Source organism: Adelges cooleyi, unplaced genomic scaffold (assembly GCF_023614345.1).
Source record: "Adelges cooleyi isolate 19-005CV unplaced genomic scaffold, UGA_ACOO_1.1 ACOO_flye_CR_arks_rails_tigmint_CR_PRNA_8, whole genome shotgun sequence".
NCBI classification, from domain to species: Eukaryota; Metazoa; Arthropoda; class Insecta; order Hemiptera; family Adelgidae; genus Adelges; species Adelges cooleyi.
In genome coordinates, this window is record NW_026096513.1 from 947,996 (window position 1) to 969,117 (window position 21,122).

The 21,122-nt window shown below is 28.1% G+C and overlaps 2 protein-coding genes across 7 annotated transcripts in view; one reads left to right on the plus strand and one right to left on the minus strand.

Annotated features, from left to right (window-relative positions):
• Positions 1-763, plus strand: part of LOC126845733 (UDP-glucosyltransferase 2-like) — a 33,688-nt gene extending 32,925 nt beyond the window's left edge. For 4 of the 6 annotated variants that reach the window (XM_050584595.1, XM_050584594.1, XM_050584596.1 and 1 more), the window contains exon 5: positions 215-759. In XM_050584595.1, the coding sequence (XP_050440552.1) occupies positions 215-467 (253 nt within the window). In that variant the 3' untranslated portion in view covers positions 468-759. Of the gene's footprint in view, positions 1-214 lie in introns of all 6 variants that reach the window. The other 2 variants (XM_050584598.1, XM_050584592.1) reach the window with 2 other exon arrangements.
• On the minus strand, positions 607-18,162 carry LOC126845734 (xaa-Pro dipeptidase). The gene is made up of 11 exons (XM_050584600.1): positions 17,899-18,162; positions 17,645-17,837; positions 12,351-12,542; positions 9,596-9,643; positions 6,016-6,077; positions 5,908-5,952; positions 2,342-2,611; positions 2,118-2,266; positions 1,729-2,024; positions 1,512-1,663; positions 607-907 (listed from the first exon to the last, which is right to left on the minus strand). The coding sequence occupies exons 1-11, from the start codon at positions 17,910-17,912 to the stop codon at positions 859-861; spliced, it is 1,470 nt and encodes a 489-aa protein (XP_050440557.1). The 5' UTR covers positions 17,913-18,162; the 3' UTR covers positions 607-858.
• Between the last annotated feature and the right edge of the window lie 2,960 nt (positions 18,163-21,122).

A 21,122-nucleotide genomic window follows, 5' to 3' on the forward strand; every position in this document is an offset into this window, starting at 1 on the left:
TTGACAAACAAATAATAATAATAGTAAAAAACTTTTTCTTTCTTACTAAAGAGGATTTAAGCTAGATTACAATGTTCAACATTCAAAAACATCCCATAAATTCGTTCAGTTAAAGGGCTATCAGTAAATAGGGTTGAACTTTTTTTACTTTTGGCTTCACAAAGTAGGACCATATATTGATTACAATATGCAACAATTTTTTTTTTTTTTTTAGATATCGGATAAACTCAATTGAACTGTCTGCAAGATTTCGAGACAGACCGATGAGCGCGTTGGAAACAGCCGTATTTTGGACAGAGTATGTGATTAAACACAGTGAAACGACAAGCACAATATCTTCAGCTGTAGAGATGAGCTTTTATGAACATTACTTATTGGACGTCATCACATTTTTCATATTCATCAGTTTGATTTTACTTTATATTGTCCATAAATTAAAACTAATTTTACAATCGTTTTTCTTATAATAACAGCAGTCGATTCTCAAGCCTAATACTGTATAAATTACAGGCTGTATAGTTAAGTTTTAACAGTTATCAATGTTCAATGGAATATTTGTAAAAAAAAAAAAAAGTTGAAACTTGGGTAATCAAAAACCATTGGCATTTATTAAAAACTTCACTGTTAAGATTGAATACAAGAATGAGTTTAAAATGTAGTTTTAAGGCTAGTTTTTTTTTTTAATAATTTGTTAACAAAATATTATGATTTAAGTATAATTATTCAATATGTATTTAATATGTAATGGTAAATAATTCATGTTTTTAACAATAATGTAATACAACAATTTCACAATATAAATAATGAATAATTAATGGTATAATATCAATAGAAAACGTATTTAATAGGAATCTGTGATTATACCGTTGCTTCTTTTTTACTCATCCACTCTTCAATTTCTTCAACGCTAAAAAAATAATGATATTTTTTGTTAAGAGGACGCCACACCGGCCATTTCTAAGGAGTAAAGTATAGGCAATTTTTCGAAAAATCTTAATTTAGAGTTTTAACTATAATGTATACTTATTTATACAGTAATGAGGATACTTGTTAATTGCCATTTTTTTTTGTCAGACTATCACAGTCATTTCTATAGGATAAAATACAATTTTTTTGCCATCAAAACTGCTCTGCGCAGATTAATTTTTATCAGGCTTCATACATAGTTAAGGAAAGAGAAATTCATACATATTATTTATGACAAAATTATCTGTGTTCCATCATCCGTATTTTTTCGATATACTAATACAACCAACGCTATATCATATTTAAAAAAGTCCTTTCTTTAATTAATTATTCATTAACTGTTTGAAATATTTAAAAAAGGGCGATGGTAGAACACCGACAATGTTGTTGTCTATATTATGTAAGAATTTGGTTTCTTAGTTTTGATTATAGCCTTTGTAAAATTAATCCGCACAAGGCAGGTTTTTTGAAGAAAATAACGGGTGTTTGACGTCCTCTTAATGAAACAAGTATCATCAAACACTTCACTGGTCGATTAAACTTACGTTCTTGGCACAGGCGTGTAGTTTTCAACTCCGTCTTCAGTAACGAAAACATTGTCCTCAATACGCACGCCACCAAATTGTCGAAATCGTTCAAGTACTTCCGTGTTGAAAAATTTTGCTAGATCATCATTTTTAAGTGCACGATCCAACACCTATCGGCCATCAACCAACATTCAATATTATTTCTATACACGATAATGTGTTTTTTCCGTCTTACCGGTTTGATGAAATAACATCCCGGTTCGATAGTAATTGCCATGCCGGCCTCCAACTTTCTAGCCATTCTTAAAGCTTTGAGACCAGGCATTGTTGGCCTTTCTGGACAACCGTCTAAATATCCGCCCACATCATGAACATCAAGACCTAGTAAATGACCGAGACCGTGAGGTTGAAACACAGCTCCGAGGCCCGCTTCATACATTTCATCAACGTCCCCTTGGAGTATTTTTATGTCGCGTAGTCCTTTCAACAACACTTTATTGGCCAATGTATGCATCTCCACCCAGCATACACCTAAAATGATTTACAAGACAAAACATTGAAACAATAAAATTAACGCTTTACTTGAAATATATTATATTACAGCCACAGTTGAACCAATCGTACCCGGTTTTATTGCTTTCATAACAGCCAGATTAGAAGCAAGTACGGCGTTATAGATAGCGCGTTGGTCTTCAGTAAACTTTCCGTTAGCGGGAAAGGACACTGTAACATCGGCAGTGTACCCGCAGTACGTAGCCCCCATATCAAAAAGACTACACAATAAATAATCATGGTCAAGTTAACGCCAATTATTATCTACCTAACAGTAATACAAACTACATACATACCACATATCGCCGTCGAGTATCAGTTTAGAATTTGGTTCAGTGGCATGTCCGTAGTGCAAGACGGCCCCATTTAACCCAGAACAGCATATATTGTTGTATCCCACATGTCTGCATCCGCCAACAAAATAAACATAGTGTAAGAAATTGGCTTCGCATTGGTATTCGAACAAGCCTGGTTTGCATTTGGCCATGACTGATTTGTGAGCGTTACACGTTACTTTGGTTGCATATCTCATAACTTCTTTTTCGTATTCTGTTTTAATGACGCGGCTAAAAAAATTAATAATAAATGTATAAAACAAAATAATTATTTTCAATTTTTTAACTTGTTAACGACTCTTCTTCTCTACTAAAGGCCTTGCCTTGTCGTTGCATATCTGGTTCTCCTCATTCTTATGTTTAACCTTCATTGCTTGATGTTTGGAAAAATTAACGAATGGGAATGTTAACGACTAACCAACATTTATTAATAAAAATAAAAATTGTAATTTCAAAGAAACCAATTATTGTAAACAGTGTCTGATGTCAAGCGCGTAAAGAATATCTAACACAAAATGAACGTAAACCTCGGAATTATTAAAATAAAAAATTAATTTGATTATTTAAATAAAAACTCAAATAATCAAAAACTTGAATTTATAATTGATAAATATCCAAACATTTATATCATATACTGAACGGATTAAGATACAAATAACAATCAATATTTAATTTTAACGAAATAACTTTTTTTAAATTAAAAATATAAATTAAAAAATTATTTAAAAACATTTTGTTTAAAATTATAAATAACATTTAAATAACATATTTTAAAATACAAATACATGTGTACTTAGCGTACAAATTATACTTTTATTAAAAATAAATTTGTATATGACACAAATCTTGTTATAATACATTTATTAACTATTTCAAATAAATCATTATTTATAATTTCAAATAATATTTACTAAAGTAAAGCTTTTTCTTTGCTTAGGTACACCCTGTAGTTCCGCCAATGACAATTACTTCCATTTGGATTTTAATTAAAAAAATATTTTATTTAATAATATAACACTTTTTTATTAGCTGAGAAACTAATTTTGTTATTTGAATTTGTTCAAATAAAAATACAATTTTAGTTAACTAATAGTTTTTATTTAAATATATTTTTTTTAATTTAAAAATGTATTTGAAATTGTATAAAAGTAATGCCTAATACCTAGGTTGGTTAGGTCTAAACTCAACAATAATTTATAAAATTCAAAGCTTCATACTACCAACGGTGCTAGTGGCTCCACCTACCTCTATAACATTGAACTACACATGAAAATGAGTTGTATTTTTTTTTTTATCATTATCAATAATCTTATCTAGGTGTTGCAAAATATGTGATAGTAATAATGGATCAATCAAGTCAACCATAATATCCAGATGTTAAAATAAACATTTTTTAAATTTGAAAAAAGGATATTTAATAATATAATATTTGAAATTTGTACAGCAGCGACAAAAGGGGAAATGTCTAGGATAGTACTCCGAAGTTTGCTAACCAACCGAGTGAGTTATTTTCATCTATTACAGTATATGAACATTTTGAAAACTCGACAGATCAGATGCAAATCAAATAAGTTAGGACATACTTCTGTACTTATACAAGAAGGAACCGATATCAGAGAATTACCATTGATCGTGCGTAATGTATGCGGCAGCGATATATGCTGTGATAATGATTGTACATCAGAAATCAATACGAGCACAATCAAACTAGTAGAAAAACTGAACGATATAAAAACTGAAAGTGAACGTAAGAAAGCCGAAGAAGAAATTGTTGACGTTATCCGAGGATTTAAAAAATGTTCGTCTGTAAAATCGTTAATGGACCTTCTTGAAATAGTCATGCTCGACGATGTAACACCAGCGGTTGCGCTTGTTGCATTGAAAAAAATTGTAGAACTAGAAAATTTCAAATTTCATGTGGCAACCAACAGACTTTCTTCAATTTTAGAGACTAAACCTAATATAGATTACACAAAAACGCCAATACTTAATAAGTTACTCGGTATAATTTCTAAAGGTGACGATCACTCGGCTGTCGTTGAAGCATTAGAACTAATACCTATTGATCGTGTAAGAGTTTTGCCATTGGACGTTTTCAAAAACATAATTTCTGAAGAAATATTATGCAGAGTCATCGAAAGTAAACTAGATATAAATGAGTTGTGCAGGTCAATCGATACGTTTTCCAAATTGAACGAAGTAAAAAAAGCAGATCAGCTTTGGGTTGGAATAATGGACAAGAGCGATCAAATTGACGAACAAAGCGTCATTAAAGTGTTCAGAATTTTATATCTACTCAAAAAGAGTCGCAAGACCATAATGAACATGTTGGAAAGACAATTTCAAAATTTTTGGCACAAATTAAGCGCCGACGATTTGATAGAAATTTTATACACCATGAGATTAACAAAATGCTATTCAAATACCATTTTAAAAATCACGTCTCGGTGGATCAACACTAATATACACACAATGAGCGAAACTAATTTAACTTCCACTATCAAAGAGTTAAATCAAATTAATTATGTCGACATAGGAATTATAAAGGCTGTAGAACGATACATTAAAGCGAAACATAAAGCCATTTACAGTCCATCATTAATGGTGGAAATTATGAACTACTGTTCGAAATTCAACATACGTTCAGAACCCATTTTCGAAGGCTGTGCAGAATATATAATAAACTGTGAGCCGAATTTAAGTTCATCTCAAATAAGGGATCTTTTTTGGCCTTTTGGCCAGTTAAATTACAAGCCAAAATCAGCTTATGAATTTTGGAAAAAAATTGAAGACATAATGAACAAAGAGTTTTTTAACTTTAGGTCTAAAGAAACACTGGACATGTTATTAGCTTGTGTTTATCTTGAAAAACATCCTCTGAATTTTATTCACAGAGTATTCAATGCTAGTTTCTTACAACAGTTGTATGACGATGATGGACAAAATGATCAAACCAAAATGAAATTAAAACTCATTGATCAATGCATGACGTTGGAATGTGAACACTACAATGGACCCGTTCTACCTAAAGACAATTCTGCCAAAAGCATTTGGTTAGATTTCCGAATAAAAAAAATTGTGAAACACATCAGCAAAAATATTAAGAATGTTTTCAAAGACTTGGATGTGTCTTACTCAGTCATCTTGAGCCAATTGCCAGTAATGAGTATTTATTTCATTGACGCATTAATACATCCAGAAAACTGTAAAATTGACTGTAGGTACATAAACTTCAAAGAAAACCCTGGAATGTGTACCGCCATTCTTATACATTTACCTGAACACTATTGTTGGGAAAGCAACCACCTAATTGGAATTGAAGACACGAGGATCAGACATTTTAGAAAAATCGGATTAAATGTGATGACAATGAATTATAAAAAACTAATTGAGCTACGGTATCCCGCTGAATTAACAGAGTATATAGTTGATCGATACAAAAATATGTTAAATCCTTTTTAAAAAAAAAAATAATTGTTGTCAAATGTTACAAATGTAAGAATATAATTTAAATAATAAGTACTTACCATTCTGATATTGTTTTGTATAGTATTTTGTTGTTTACTGTAAACCTTTGTAAGAAATAAAAATGTAAGTATTATTTTATTTAATACATTTTTATTGCAATAACTTACCTATCTATACCATCAAAATGGACTTCTTGACATGTTAATCCACTGTCGGAATTTTGTCCTTTCTAAAAAAAAATATGTAATTCAACAAAAAAGATTAAAATGAAAACCAAGATAATATTAGAATATAACATTATCTATAATTATTATAAAATAAAATACAAATTACAACAAATGATTTGATGTTATAAAACTAAATAAACTGGAGTATTTAAAACTTTGTTTCTCTTATTATTGATTTTTGAAAAAAAATAATTATGTTTATAACATGAGTAATGATACAGTTAAAACTAGTAAACTACCGTTTCAACAAAAAAAAATGTTATACATGAAATGAAAATATATATTGGTAAAAGTGTGAATTTATATTTTCTAAAAATGTAAGTGTCTCAAATATAATACACAAAATCGTACAGCCATAATATAAAATGTATAAATCTGTAATTTGGGCATAAAAAGACCAATCTCATTTTCTAGCCAAAATGAGTTGGATTACCTATCCATACGTATGACTAACACATACAATAATGTTTACTAAGCTTTCACTAAAAAAAACTTTAAAGCTCTGTTGTGTCTAAAGTTAATAAGTACTAAACATAAAATTGGAAATTTTAGGCTCAAGGTTTGTTGTCTGTTCTGTTTTAAGCAAAGTAAAGATGAATATTAATTACTATAATGCTTTATTGATTTATATGCATTTACAGTATTCATTAAAAAAGGATATTGTTTTAAAACAACATTTTAATAAATTCATTTATAAGCTAATTAGTATTTAATGAACAATTAATTTGAAATCTCACATGTGGTTTACGATTATATTTTGTTCACTTTAAATTAAAGCGATTGATTGTTGAGGTTTTTTTAGTTCAACCCATAAAATGCCCTTACCAGAACAATAATTATTTTCAATTATTTAGTTAAATTTGTATAGACGTATCGACTGGTGGAAATGAAGAGAGAGGTAATCGTCCTTTGGAATATATGAACTACTATTATTCTTTGATACTATGCGAGCATTTGTATTAAATATCAATGGACCAAAAATGATTAGTTTACCTAAAACAAGTTTATCTAACTATAAACAATTAACAATTATATGGCTGTATGAAAAAAAACTATATTTGCATTTAATAATAAATAATAAAATCGGCTGTTTCGTTTGTCCCAGTTTTCGTCTAGATTGTTATAGTATATTATTGACTATTGTCAGCATTTATAATCATCGGTAGTTTTAATATTTTTGTAAAACAAAACAAATACTATTGTTGAATGAGTTTTATCTATAGACGCAAACGTTCGTTTAATACATTTATATGATAGCGTTAAAACTGTTTAAATTTAAATCAGTTTTAAATTTCTTAAAACGGTTTAGCTCTATAACTATTTTATCCGTTTATACTAGTATGTCCCTAAAATTAAATAGGTTCAGTAAACATTTTTAACGAAAACTGATAATTCTGGTATGATTGTGATAATACAAATACAAAATGAAAAAGCCACGTTTATATGTTCAATTAAGAAATCGTTTTGTAAGTTTAAAACAGTTTTAATTTTGAAAACGGTTTGATGTTTGATTAAACCGTTTAAAAATGTTTACATGACATATTTGCGTTTTAATTTCAAACCGTTTTAACTTTATCATATAGACGTACTAAATAATGTTCATAATCATCTACAATTTAATTACACTATTTATATTATTATAACTACTTAAATATTTCTATATAAGCTTAACGCGTCAAAACAATAAACATCACAGACGTATCAGACGTTATAAACATAGACTAATGTGTACAAAACAGAATATTATATTATAAAAACAAAAAATACTAATTTGAATGAATCAAAACGATAGCGCAGCGTAAATAAGACAATATATAAAACGATTTATAATATTATGTATTATTGGGTTTATCTTTAGAGGAATACTATTATTATGTACTATAATTGTCTAAAGCTATAATATTATTTATATTATATAAATTGATTTCTGTGAATACTATCTAATTGCTGAATATTAAATATGCGGGTTTTCAAAAACATTGAACTAAGAATGTATAACATTATTATACAAACTATTGCCAAAGCAAATGCTCCTAGGCGGACCACATCGAGCTAACCATCAACTGCAAAACTGTCGACAATTGATAATAAGTAATAATAACAATAAAACAATATTATTATTACAATTCCATAGCCGCTAGATTATTAATTAGTGCACTTATTTGCCACCGAGTGTACTTGGTCGAATTGCGAAAGAAAAAACTAAATTAGGACACAAATGGTTCGTTTCAGTGTAAATATAATTTGTGTACACGAGTCACGAAGAAAATGTAAATAATATTTTTAAAAAATCGTTAATAGCCACTTTTGTAACTCTCAATGTTTGTTGACTGTTGTTATTATTCTTATAGTTGTTATAGCCAATAAAAAAATATGATAACGATTGTGTCATCTTATTGGTAAACAGTTTTGAAAGTAGAAAACCGAATATTTTAGTAAACAACAACAACGTCTTTATCACATGACTGGACACAATTGTTTTGGCCGCGACGCAATCGCGTCGTTACGCATAAGAAAAAATTATAATTATCACTGAGTTATTGCGAAACATACTCATACATTAGGCACATAGCATCGACTGCATAAAGAAAACAAATATAGCCCATATTTGTTTTCTTTATTGCACCTATATTGTATAGGTGTAAACAAATGACCTATCTATTGGTTTTGAAGTTATTGTTAAAAAAAAACCTTTATTATTTACAGTTTCGAATGTTTGATATAAAAATATTTTTCGCGATAACTGTTCAATTTCACTAACCTTAAGAGGATGTCATACCCTAGTCAAATAATTAAAAAAAAGTGTTTATGGAAAAGCATATGTAGATCGTTAAAATGGTCATAGAAAAAATATGTTGTACCCGTTAAAAGGAGAACTTTAAGGGGGTTGAAAGCGAACGGGTTTTAAGGACTCGTATCTCTTTACAGAATTGAAATCCAAATTTTGTCAGGCCTTTTGGTCTAAGAACAGACCGCTTTCAATCCCCTTGACTAGGTACTCTTGTCGTTTTTTTTTTAGAAAACTTAAATTTTACCTTAATACAAGCACTTAAAAAAGTAAAATAAATTGTGAATGTTAAGTTAATAAATATTAAAAAAATCCAACGATAAAGAAGCCAACAGAATAATGTTCTTATTGTTTTAAATATTTTTAAAAAATTGATCCACGATTATTATTTAATCAAATCTAGATTTAACTATAATAAACAACGACATACAATACACAGTTAACAAATTGCATAACTTAAAATTAATTTATACATTTTTAATACATAATATAGTTTTATGCTAAATAACAGACCTTGAGAACAATGCGTTTGTTGTACTAGACTGTATGAAAAACATAATATGTAAATAATAACATAAACTATTTAAGCAATTAACTGTTATTGAAGTAAATTCAATCAATTTGCCTCTTCTCTGAGTGTTGTTGTTTTGAAATTAAAATATGATGATAACTATCACATATTTATTGTAGAAGAAGCTAAATAATATTTATTTAAAAAAATGTAGTACATACCAAAGTCAATATCACGGAGGGTTTTAATAATTCCAAGGTTTCTAGCAGCTGAAAAAGAAACAATAAATTTGTATTAGCCTTCCTGTTAATTTTTTTTACAAATTTTGTTCTTTCGACTATTGAGAACAAAATTAACTTAATGAATATTATTTTTTTGATTTTATTATAACTATTAAACTGGACAATTGTTTATACGTTATTTAACCGGCAAAGGATTGACCTGTACCAGATATTACATCATGTTCGCAGACACAATAAAGATATATGTAATGTTGAAATATTACACTGTAAAACCGAAATAAATAATTTGTGACTAAAACTAATGCCTCAGGTATTTTAAAAAGGTTTAAATTCGTTAACTCTTTATAGTGAACACGTTTACAATAATAGTATTATTGCAGTGTGTTGCTTTTGTGTTAATAAAGATATGCGATTTAGATATAGTATAATGCAACGGCCAAGGTTCTCAAAACTTCCGTTGAATTAAAAACACCGAGTGTAAATGGTGGTTTGGCAACTATTCAATAATTATTATTCCGTCACGTTTGGATTTTTTAACATGGGTTCATCAAAACTTAACGCCAATCTACATTTCTATATTTTAGTAAAAAATTTAAAAAAATAATAGTTTTGCCCGACTAACAATGGATTAACAATGGAGGGATGTAGTGATGGCGGCAAAAACTCTAATAGAGTTGTAAATGCCAGTGAAGAAGAAGACTATTATAATAAACCATCAAATTCCTTAGGAAAAATTGTTATAAAACGAGCTGCAGTTTTAAAATGAGCAAAGCTTTTCGTTTTTTTAACTTCTCTAAATAATGAAAATTTGTAATAACATTTTTTTTTAAATCCCTCTTACCGCCAACGTGATTGCAAGTTGAAATCAAAATTAAATGAAAATAACAATATTTGTCAACCGTCAAACGTAACATCACAGAAAAAGCGCAACAAGAATTTGTCATCTGTCCTAAAAAAAAATTTGCACATGTTAGAACAGGTGCTATTTTTATCACATTTTTTTTTATCTTCCCCTTCCCGTGTTAACCGCCGCATTTAAACACTACTAAAACTGATTTTCGAATGTGTTCTAAATGTAACAACGTGTAAAACACCGTGACGCATACAATTAACGCTGCAATTTTAATAATAGTGTTTTAATAGGTACACACAGCATACTATGGGAAACTATAAACACAGTATGCGCTTATAGTTATTATTTATATAATATATACTCTGTTCTTATTCTGAACAGAGTATACATAGTATCATTGAGTATATATACTTATAACTATATATCATTACTATTATATAATGTTCCCTGTTCAATGTTTGAAAAATTATTTATAGAAAGTAATAATTTCGGCGTTTTGAAAAACAATTTTTCCCCATTATTTAGTTCTTTGCCAACCCAAGACTTAACACTAGCCAAATAGAAAACAACTGATAAAGCTATGTAACTTGTGAACAGAGATTATGTTCTATAATTTAAGTATTTGAAAAATCATGTGTATTTCAGAATCGTATTTTTTCTATATTCACTTTAAGCCAAGCTGTATACTTGAAGCCAACACTAACTTGTTTTGACACATGCGAGTTAAGTTCAAGCGTTTTTTTATTACTACCGGTAAGAATGCACCAAGTGTTTACCATTAAACAGCACCCAAGAAGCTACATAGTACATACGATAAATTAGTACTACATTGCCATCACTCAAATCAAATAAATATTGTATATTGGTACAATATTTAAGGTCAGAAGCCATTACACTTTTGTACTCGATGAATATTTATATTATTAGGCGTTTTATTATTTTTTAACTATTATCTATTCTTCTACTGTTCTACCTAACAAGTCACAACTATTTGTAGGCCACCTTAGTCCTCAAAACGGTCAAACCCAACCTTCGCACTTCCATCCACTTCCATTCACCTAATGTTCAATTATTTCTAGCTATTTTTTCTCCCATTGCTTTTCTTTCTACCTTTTTCACTGTTTCATTGTTGTCGCTCCTGGTTCTATGACCATCTTAAACTATTTTTTAGAGCTACTCCACCTAATCTACCTCTTATTTACTAATTTCTAATATCCCCCTCTCTCATTACACCACACCTTAACATTGATATTTTCACTACACTCCTTCGATATTTAGTTTTTTATCCATGTCCAGCACCCTGAAACCGCTGCACAACTGTCCTATCGACATTTTGATCTAATTAGGACCAGATCATCACACTAAACACTTCTTACCTCCCTCCACTACATTCGGGCACACTTTTACACATCGAGTCGTTTTCAATTCCCCCTTTTTCTTGCATGATAATTTCTCGACCATACTTACTTTCTTTTTGAGCATTAACAATTTCCCCACTTATGTTTTTAACCCTTTAATTATAAAACTCCTATAATAGACGAATGACTTTTCCAATTAATTACACGATCATTCATGGTTATCCAAGTTAATGTCTCACACTATTCACTATTCACGAGTTATTCCGAGTATAGCCGACCAATGTAGACTCAGCCAAAATAATCACTTAATGAGCGATTAACAGAGCACTTGCACTCATGGCTAGAATCTATTCCCATACAACTAGCGAGTGTCAACTAATTAATTGTCAATTAATTGAATCGTCCTTTAAACCGGCTTGAACGGGTTTTAATCGTATTTTTCTCAAGCTATATCTTTCCTACGCGTCCACACTAAGAATAAATAAAAAATAATAAAGCAAAAATATTGTTAGTGTTCATTTACCGTTTCCACGTAAGAGATGTTCTTGACTTGATAGCGTTTTTTGTATTCTTCAATGTCCAATGGCACTCCCATCCAAACGTAATGCTCTTCCGGGATTTTGGGAAAGAACAAATGCACATTCCCGGTCGACACTTGCAACAGACCGTAACAGCCGGGTTCGCAAACTCCAAATGTCCATAGAAAATAAGGTTCCTGAAATATTAGTTTCATAAATGTCATGCTAAATCAATCGATGATTGACAAGGGCAAGTTAAAATTAAATTTGTATCCTTAAAATAAAATGTTCACCCGTATAGCTCATAAAACCTACAGTAATAAAACAAAATAGAAAAGACTTTTTTATTTTGTATTAGTTCTCTCGATTAAGGGGGTTAAAATATAATTATTTTTAAACTCAAGACCGCTTAAGATACCCACTATACACGATTAGTATATTAAATTAGATTAGACATACTGTATGTATTTTGAAGGATTAAAAAGTTATGATAGACGCTAACAGCGTCAGGATAAATCTTAACAAATTTTCTGCTCTCACTGCTCTCACTAAATGGTTATTATTTTATTGAATAAAATGCTGCAATATGGAAACAAGAATGGAAATTATAAAACAATCAAACTTTAACACCAAAACTTCTAATTAATTGATTATTCTATTCTATATTTGTCATTCCTGTAGACTCCTACAATACAATCATATTATAAGGCACAAAACAACACAGTGAACACTAAAACTACATTTTTCTTCAAACATAAATTATTTTTATTATTTACACGTTTCATATCAGCTTTACTTTAGCAGTCATGAAAATAATGTTTTATTGCAGCGAAGGCAGTTTGCGTCAGAAATTAGTATAAAAACATGTTGAAAGCAACGCGAGTAATTATTATTACTCGGTGGAAACGCTTTTAAAATAATTTGTCTGAACCCAACGGGCCTAAAGGCTATATATCTATAACATTTTTGGCTGATAGCAATACTGACATTAACATAAATCACTTAGAACCTTGGATTTCAACACGTAGACAAATCAAACGTGGACTCACAATGTAATTAATAAACTCGAGTATATTGTAATCATTTATATTATTACTGTTATAATGTTGTGATTTTTATTGCTACTGTTGATGTTATTATTGTTGTTGTTGTTTTTATCTAGTGTGTTTGTGTTTTTGTACGCAATGAAAATTATAATTCACTCGCAAATATTGATAATAACACACAATATTTATTACACTACATTGACGAGCACAGCTATATTAGTAGTGTTTTGCGCTTATCCGCGGTTGATTAAGTAATTATTTATTGATTAAAGATGATAATAAACTCTATTTTATTAAGTTAACATACATAACATAATATACTATGTTAATATTATTATTTGTACACACCTTAAACATATATTATATAATTATTATAAAAATGATATAATATAATATATCATACTGTCAAAAAGCATTTGGATATTAGTTTTTTTTTTAATTTACTATCCTATGAGCTATAGCGTTTTTTAAATAAAAACAAACCCCCGCGAGAAAAACTTACGTTTTTAGTATTTAATATTTTTTTATAAAAAAAAAAAATACAAACTCTTAACAAACCACCCTGTTTTAATGATATTTTAAAGTGTCTAAGTATGGATAATTTTCTAAAAAGTATTTCAAATACCTAGTTTCTTTGCTGAATTCAATGCTATCCTCAGAATTAATGTACGATTTTTTTTAAACACAAAAAAATGAGAAAATAGTAATTTTTGGGTTATAAGTTGTTCCCGTCTATGAAATAATATAATGATTTAAAAAATAACTATACGTAGCAAAAAAAAAATGTTATACTTCGGTTCTTGTACAAAATTAATATTTTGTTATATACCTAGTGTAATTAATAAATTATAATACTGTAATACACTATTGACTAAACTATATCGTCTCCGAATCATTATTTCTGGGAAATCTTTTTTTTTAGGTGATAAAATTTCCAGTATCTTACCATAACATTTTTAGGAAATAAATGTATAGTATACCTTTAGAAAAACTATGTAAAACGTAAAAATCATAAGGTAATAGAACACGTTTTTTGTAAAAAAAAAGTTTCGTCTAAATAAAACTATCTTAACATTGATTTCGATCAATCGCTAATACTTGCCTACAAAGTACATATGTTCACTGCTGAAAACCTTGTAAATTGGAGTCATCCGCAGTGAACGTGTTACACATTCAAAAATATACAAAAATGTATACGATTAAGTAAGTGGTCACGTGTCCAACGTTATCTTAAGTAATATACAAATGTAAATGAACCCATGTGAAAACCTAACGCGAGGAAAAAAAACGTAATTATTAGACCTATTTGAAAAAAAAATTTTCATTGGATAATATTTAGAGGTGATTCAAAACTTTTTTGGCCATTTAATTGAGACGTGTAAGGATGATATATTTTTTTCTTTTGGCTATATATATCTTTTTCAATTATGAAGCTACTAATTACAATATTCGGAGTGGGCTCGCTGGAAAGATGACAAAAAAAACTTATACAAGTATATGAGAAAAACATTTTATTTATTTGGTTATTTATTAACATAAAAAAACAGATTTTTTTTTTAATGAACTTTTTAATAGTGCTAATAAATATTTTCTCATATACTTTTTTAAAGTTTTTTTTTATTATCATTCCAACTAACTCACTCATATCATATTCACACGTGTTAATCAATTGGAAAGACAAAATAACTTTGAGTAACCTCTAAATATTATCCGATCTAGTTCAAATTTCGATATTTTCTTTGTTTAACCCCAAAGAAACATTTTTCGGGTAAACAAAAAAACACTTTTTTTTGGTCGGTCTAATAGACGGTATTTATAGTAGACATAGGCGAACCTCTTATACAATTATTATGTTTTAGATATCATATACTTGAAACATGAATGTCAAACAACAAAAGTTATAATACATAAACCTGAAGCATATTAATGATACTTAAATTACGTTTAAAACTACTCAATTACTACTACCAAAAAATCATGTTAGATAGTTCATTTATTAAGCAGTAATAAATTAAATTATGCAACTTAGTCCTTTCCTGTAAAAACGAGTTATTATATAGTACCTATTTTCCCAATTTAAACAATTTTAAAAATGATCTTTTATTTTTTTTTTTACAAAAATACATCATAATTGCCAATAAATATGTTGTCTACAAGTCATACAATTCAAAAATATTTAATCAGGTTCTTAAAATATTAAATCAATAATGCATTAATGTTTAAACCATTTATATAAGTAATAAAATTGATAGAAATACTAATTATTTTATAAAATATGTACAAAATACACTTTTTAAATATTTGGCGATATTCAAAGGTTATGTCTTAATGCGTTAATACGTAATAAGGGTTATCAAAATTATTCTCACTTCTTTTAATTAAATTAACATTTAAAACGTTTTAAAATTGTTTTATTTAATAAATACATTTATTTGGATCTAAATAATGATAAATAATAAATATAGCATTAGTAATTAAGCTAATACATGATAAAACATGGACAATTTTTATAGATGATGAATTTGACCTCAAAAGTTTTAAAGCATGCTAATTATTTCATGTGCATTTTTGAAAAATTTAATACAAACATTTCTCCCGCACTTAACGTCTTTTTCTTCTAAAGTTTACGTTCCTACTGACATTTTTAACACTCTTGGTCAGAAAATGTTAACTCTTGATTATTTGTTAACAACTAGTCTTTGGCCTTACTTTTAATTCTTTAATTTCTTTTACTTTATACATAAAATAATTAATTTTTAAAACATTTTATTAACTCGCTTTCTTGTTTAATCGGTAAAAATTTTGGCAATTGATTTTAAACTAACTTCCAGATAAGCTAGAGACTTGAAACTTTAAATATAGCTCAGAACTGGATAACAATGCAATATAAACTCGTTTTCTTGCCTGTCTGTTTGTTTCTTTGTCTGTTCTGTACCATTGGTTGTACCATCTAAAGCCTTTCTACCTGTTGCTTTTGGTGACAACCAACTGCTAGAAATTATATACCTAAATCTATATGTTATACTTGTCTGAATTTATATTATATGTAATTTATTATAACATTGATGGTTTATTTGTGTAATTAACTTATGAAGTGAATAGTGCATTAGTTATAATTTTTACAATGTTCAAGAAGACTACCCAATGCAAGTCAACGCCTAGAGAAGAAGAAGCAAAAACGACAAGTTTCAACAAGAATTGGAAACAGGTAAGTCTGCAAGATTAGCCAAATGACGTAAACAAGCTTAATAAGTTCTCAAAAATCATCGCAATGTCAAACGCGCAAATGCTAAGGAACGAATGGCTCAAGCAAAATCGTTTGAGACTACCCTAACGCATATCTCTTAACTGGAATCAGATCGATTGAGACACTCTGAATTAATAGCTAAACAGACATGTCAGGAACGTGAAGCAAGACTACGACATCAACATGAGGCCTATGTTCAACAGGTAGCTGATAAGGCAGATTTTCATTCAACCATAAACACTTTTTGCGACAAGTGCAGTGATATCTGCCAAAAAAAATGCTACTCAAGCAGTAAAATATCGTTTGATCTCCCATCTTGCCACTAAAAATCATTTGCTTCTTTGCCATCAATGCAACATGCACTTCATTCCGTATATCAAAGTTATCAAAGGATCTAGTAATAATTTGTTTTATTATTGAAATAAAAATCGTATACAATTTATTTTTATTTTAATTAATTAAAATTTTCTATTTAAGATATGATCAGGTGAAGAGAAACTGAACTAAACCTGAAATTTCCCACGTGTCTCTGTCATAATTTCATCAAGATGTTTAAAATCGATTGCAAAATTATACACACACACAAAAGACTAAAAAAAGCAGAAAATTATTTTTTAATTAAATAATAATTTTTTAATCTATCGCGGACAAAAAATATAAAATAATTTCTCCTATAAATGATACATGAATAATTCATCTAAGTCAGTAACAATTTTATTGCACTGCAAATGATATAAACTGTTTTAAAAATGTGGTAAATTAAAAAATTATTTTTTAGCACCTACTTAGGCTGTATATTTTTCTAAAACCTATTTCACATTGCTTGGGTTTACTTTTCCTTGCTATGTTTTTCACAATCTGATTAGATAATTTGTTGAAACTGTATTATTTTTAACTGTATTATCACTAAAGATATTATACAATTATATTGACCCAGGACTTTTTTAATACACAGAGAAGTTAATTAAAACTATAATTATTATTTGATTTTTTAAATCACAAGTACCTGTCTAAAATCATATTCTATATCGGTAGAATAATGACTCAACGGTGTTCCGCCTTGTAATAACACGTATACATCCGAGTCGGTAAGTTCAGGAATTTTATTTAAACTTTTACACAAGCGTTCCTGATTGAGCTTGTAAAGATGTCTGGGCACTGACAGCGTGTGATCTCCCATTGAGTAATTTCCATCTTGGCTATTACAAACAACAATGAGTTTTAATAGAATTTACATAAGAACGTATTAAATATTTTTACCTAATACAAGTCATTTTAATTTTTTAAATTCAAGCGAAAAAACTGTTGATCTTTTTGCACTGTACTGAAGATATTCAACGTTATGTAACACTTATATTTAAGGAACAAAAATTTCGATATTTATTTAAGAACACAAAAATATTGTCATAATGAATATAATTACTACAACAATAGTTATTACGTTTAATTAAATCATTACAATAGGCGTAGACCGTTTATAAAAAAAAACGTTAAGTATGTCGACATAGCAGAACACTAAGCAATGACAATTATAGAAAAGACGTGACAACATTGTTTTTTATCACAAACTCAAACTTTAAAGTTTTGATAAAAAAAAAGTGATAACAATATCGAATGGTGACCTCATATCATTTTTAATTTTTATATAACTAATAGGTATACCGTATAAGTGTGCACTTTTTACTGCCTTTATTACAATAGGATTTGGGAAGGTTTAAAAAATAAAATATTTATATATATATATATACACTCCACAAGCTTTGCTTAAATTTTTTATGACTAATCGACGAATCCCAGGAAAAAAAGTTCCTAGGACAAAAGGTCGGGTGAAAATGTCCGGATAGCATACCGAAAAGAAAGTCCGAATATGAAATATAATAAAAAAATATATATCCAAGTATATTATATTATACAAAAATGAATAAATAATTATTAAACAATTTAGTCTAATTAATAATATCTTTTTCGACTTATTGATCTTTGAAATTTATTGGACAATATAATAATTATACCTATGTATATATACATTTTTTTTTTCTTAAAGTTTTAAGTGCTTAGATTAAACTTACTAATCTATGTTATTCAAGTCGCTGAGCATTTTTTTAAACTTGTGATCATTTCCATTGCACGGAAAAAAACAAGTTTATTTCGTTTAAACATATAACAATACATTGTGTACAATGTTTTTTTCAATCTTCACCATACACTGAAACTAAAAATAATGTATGCATATATAGAGTAGACGCCGCTTATTGAACTCACTGGGACCTGAGTATTTGAGTCCATTAAGTGAATGAGTCAATTAGACGAAAGGTCCATAAATACAATTTACAAGGATAAGAAAAATATACTCATTAATAATATTCAATATTATCGTTTTATTTAATTTCATATTTATACATTATATATTTTCTTTATATTATTATTATTATTATGCATTTTCGAGTTCCTGTTAGCATTCCTAAATACCTACAGACCTAACTTAAATCGATAACCTGTTCAATAATAAACACGATTTTTAACTAGACATGGATTATAAATAATTATTTATAATTAATGCTAGAGATAATAAAATATCCACCTTTTACACATTGCACAATGTGTTGACTGTTGTATGAAAGAACTACATTCGGACCGTTTTACCGTTTACTCTAATCAATATCGCCCAAAAGAACACATTTATTTATGTATTTATTTTATTTGATTGTTATTAGGTGACAAAACTTTAAAAATTAAAAATACGAAACCTAAATATTGTCTTATAATGATCTAAATATAGGGAAAATTAATTTGTTTTGTTTTAAAATATTTTTAATTTACTATATAAATAAAAACATGTTTAAACATTTTATTAAATGAGCCGCGCACAGAAATCAAACTTTTACCAAGGTGCAAGAGAGACAATAAAATTTGTTGTTAAAAAATTAGTTTATTGCCTACAACATTATCAGCTTGCCCCAACTAGTTCTGTCTCTCCTATAGCATAAGTAATGTTTGATTCATTGTATGAATATATATGTATGTTAAATATACATTGTGTCTGTTGTTAATGTTCACGGTCCAATATAATGTCGGATTTGTGGGTACAGTTGTGTAACAAGTAACAACATATTTCAATTTTTAGTGAAATATACAAAATACAAACAAGACGCCTATTATACAATATATTTACATACTTTTTACCTACAATTCTTCTTTACATTTTATCAGTTTTAAATAAATAATAATGCAATAATGACTGTTGTTTTATTTAACCATGACTCATGTCATTTGACTGTTTAGTTTTAATTTTGAAAATTGTATTAAATAAACAGTGTAAATAGCGTACCGCCAACTGTTAGCATAGTGTTACATTGAATTTTTTTTAATAAAGGCGATGTCGAATGACATTTTGTCATACTGCCATCAGCAGCCCATCACTGTTACAATTTTAAAACAATTAATGCATACCACTTTAACCAAAAAATGTTTAAACTAAAACACTCTTACCATAACCAAAAAAATTAAAATTGACTTTATCTTAAAATGTAAGCCGATGTAAACTCCGATTTAATGTTACAAACAATTGAGCTATGAAAAATCTAGCTTTTGACACATTGATTTTAATATTTACTTGTATCGACTATTGACACAAACAACCGATTATTATAAGACACTCTTCATTATTTATTATTGTACGCATATATATAAATAAGATGACAATGTATTTAATCAATTTGTTTTAATGTAGAATACAATGTCAAATTGATCTTTCATTTGAAAGATTATCAAAAACAAATTTTAATATTTAATAACAATTAAAAACATTTTATTTTCATTTTTCAATAAGTTTCCCTTACATTTGTTAAAACTAAAAAAAAATACAACTAAAACAAAAAAAAACAGTCTCCATTCATAACTAATTTTATACAAAAAAAAAATTCCTATTTTAAATCACCGTCAAAATGAAAATATAAATATTATACAGGGTTGTGTACACAAACATTAAAAAACAATACCATCCTATGACGACAACAGCATAGAAAAGGCAAATTACCATCTTAAAATTATGATAATAATATTTTGTATTATTATAATTATATAAAATTATAAATTATTAGGTATAATATTTACGTAGATATATACTCAAACAAAAACGATTAGGTAAATTTGGCATTTTATAAGTTAGTAAGTCTAATATCTAATTTTTTTTTTAAGTAAATTAATATAAATAAAAATAAAATCACAATATTATCAAGATCATATTATCAATATTGTTACAGTAGCCCTATTATTTATATACATTGTTATTATGAGAAAAAGGAGTCTGGAGTATTACAATACTTTCATTTTTACATGTTATAATGGGTTGATAAGTTAGTAGTTGAATATGTATATAACATCACAACGTTGATCTATTTACTGACTTATATACAAGAAAAAATAATTGGGCATGTGTACAATCATGAGTTTATTTAGATTATAATGAATCATATTATTTTCTA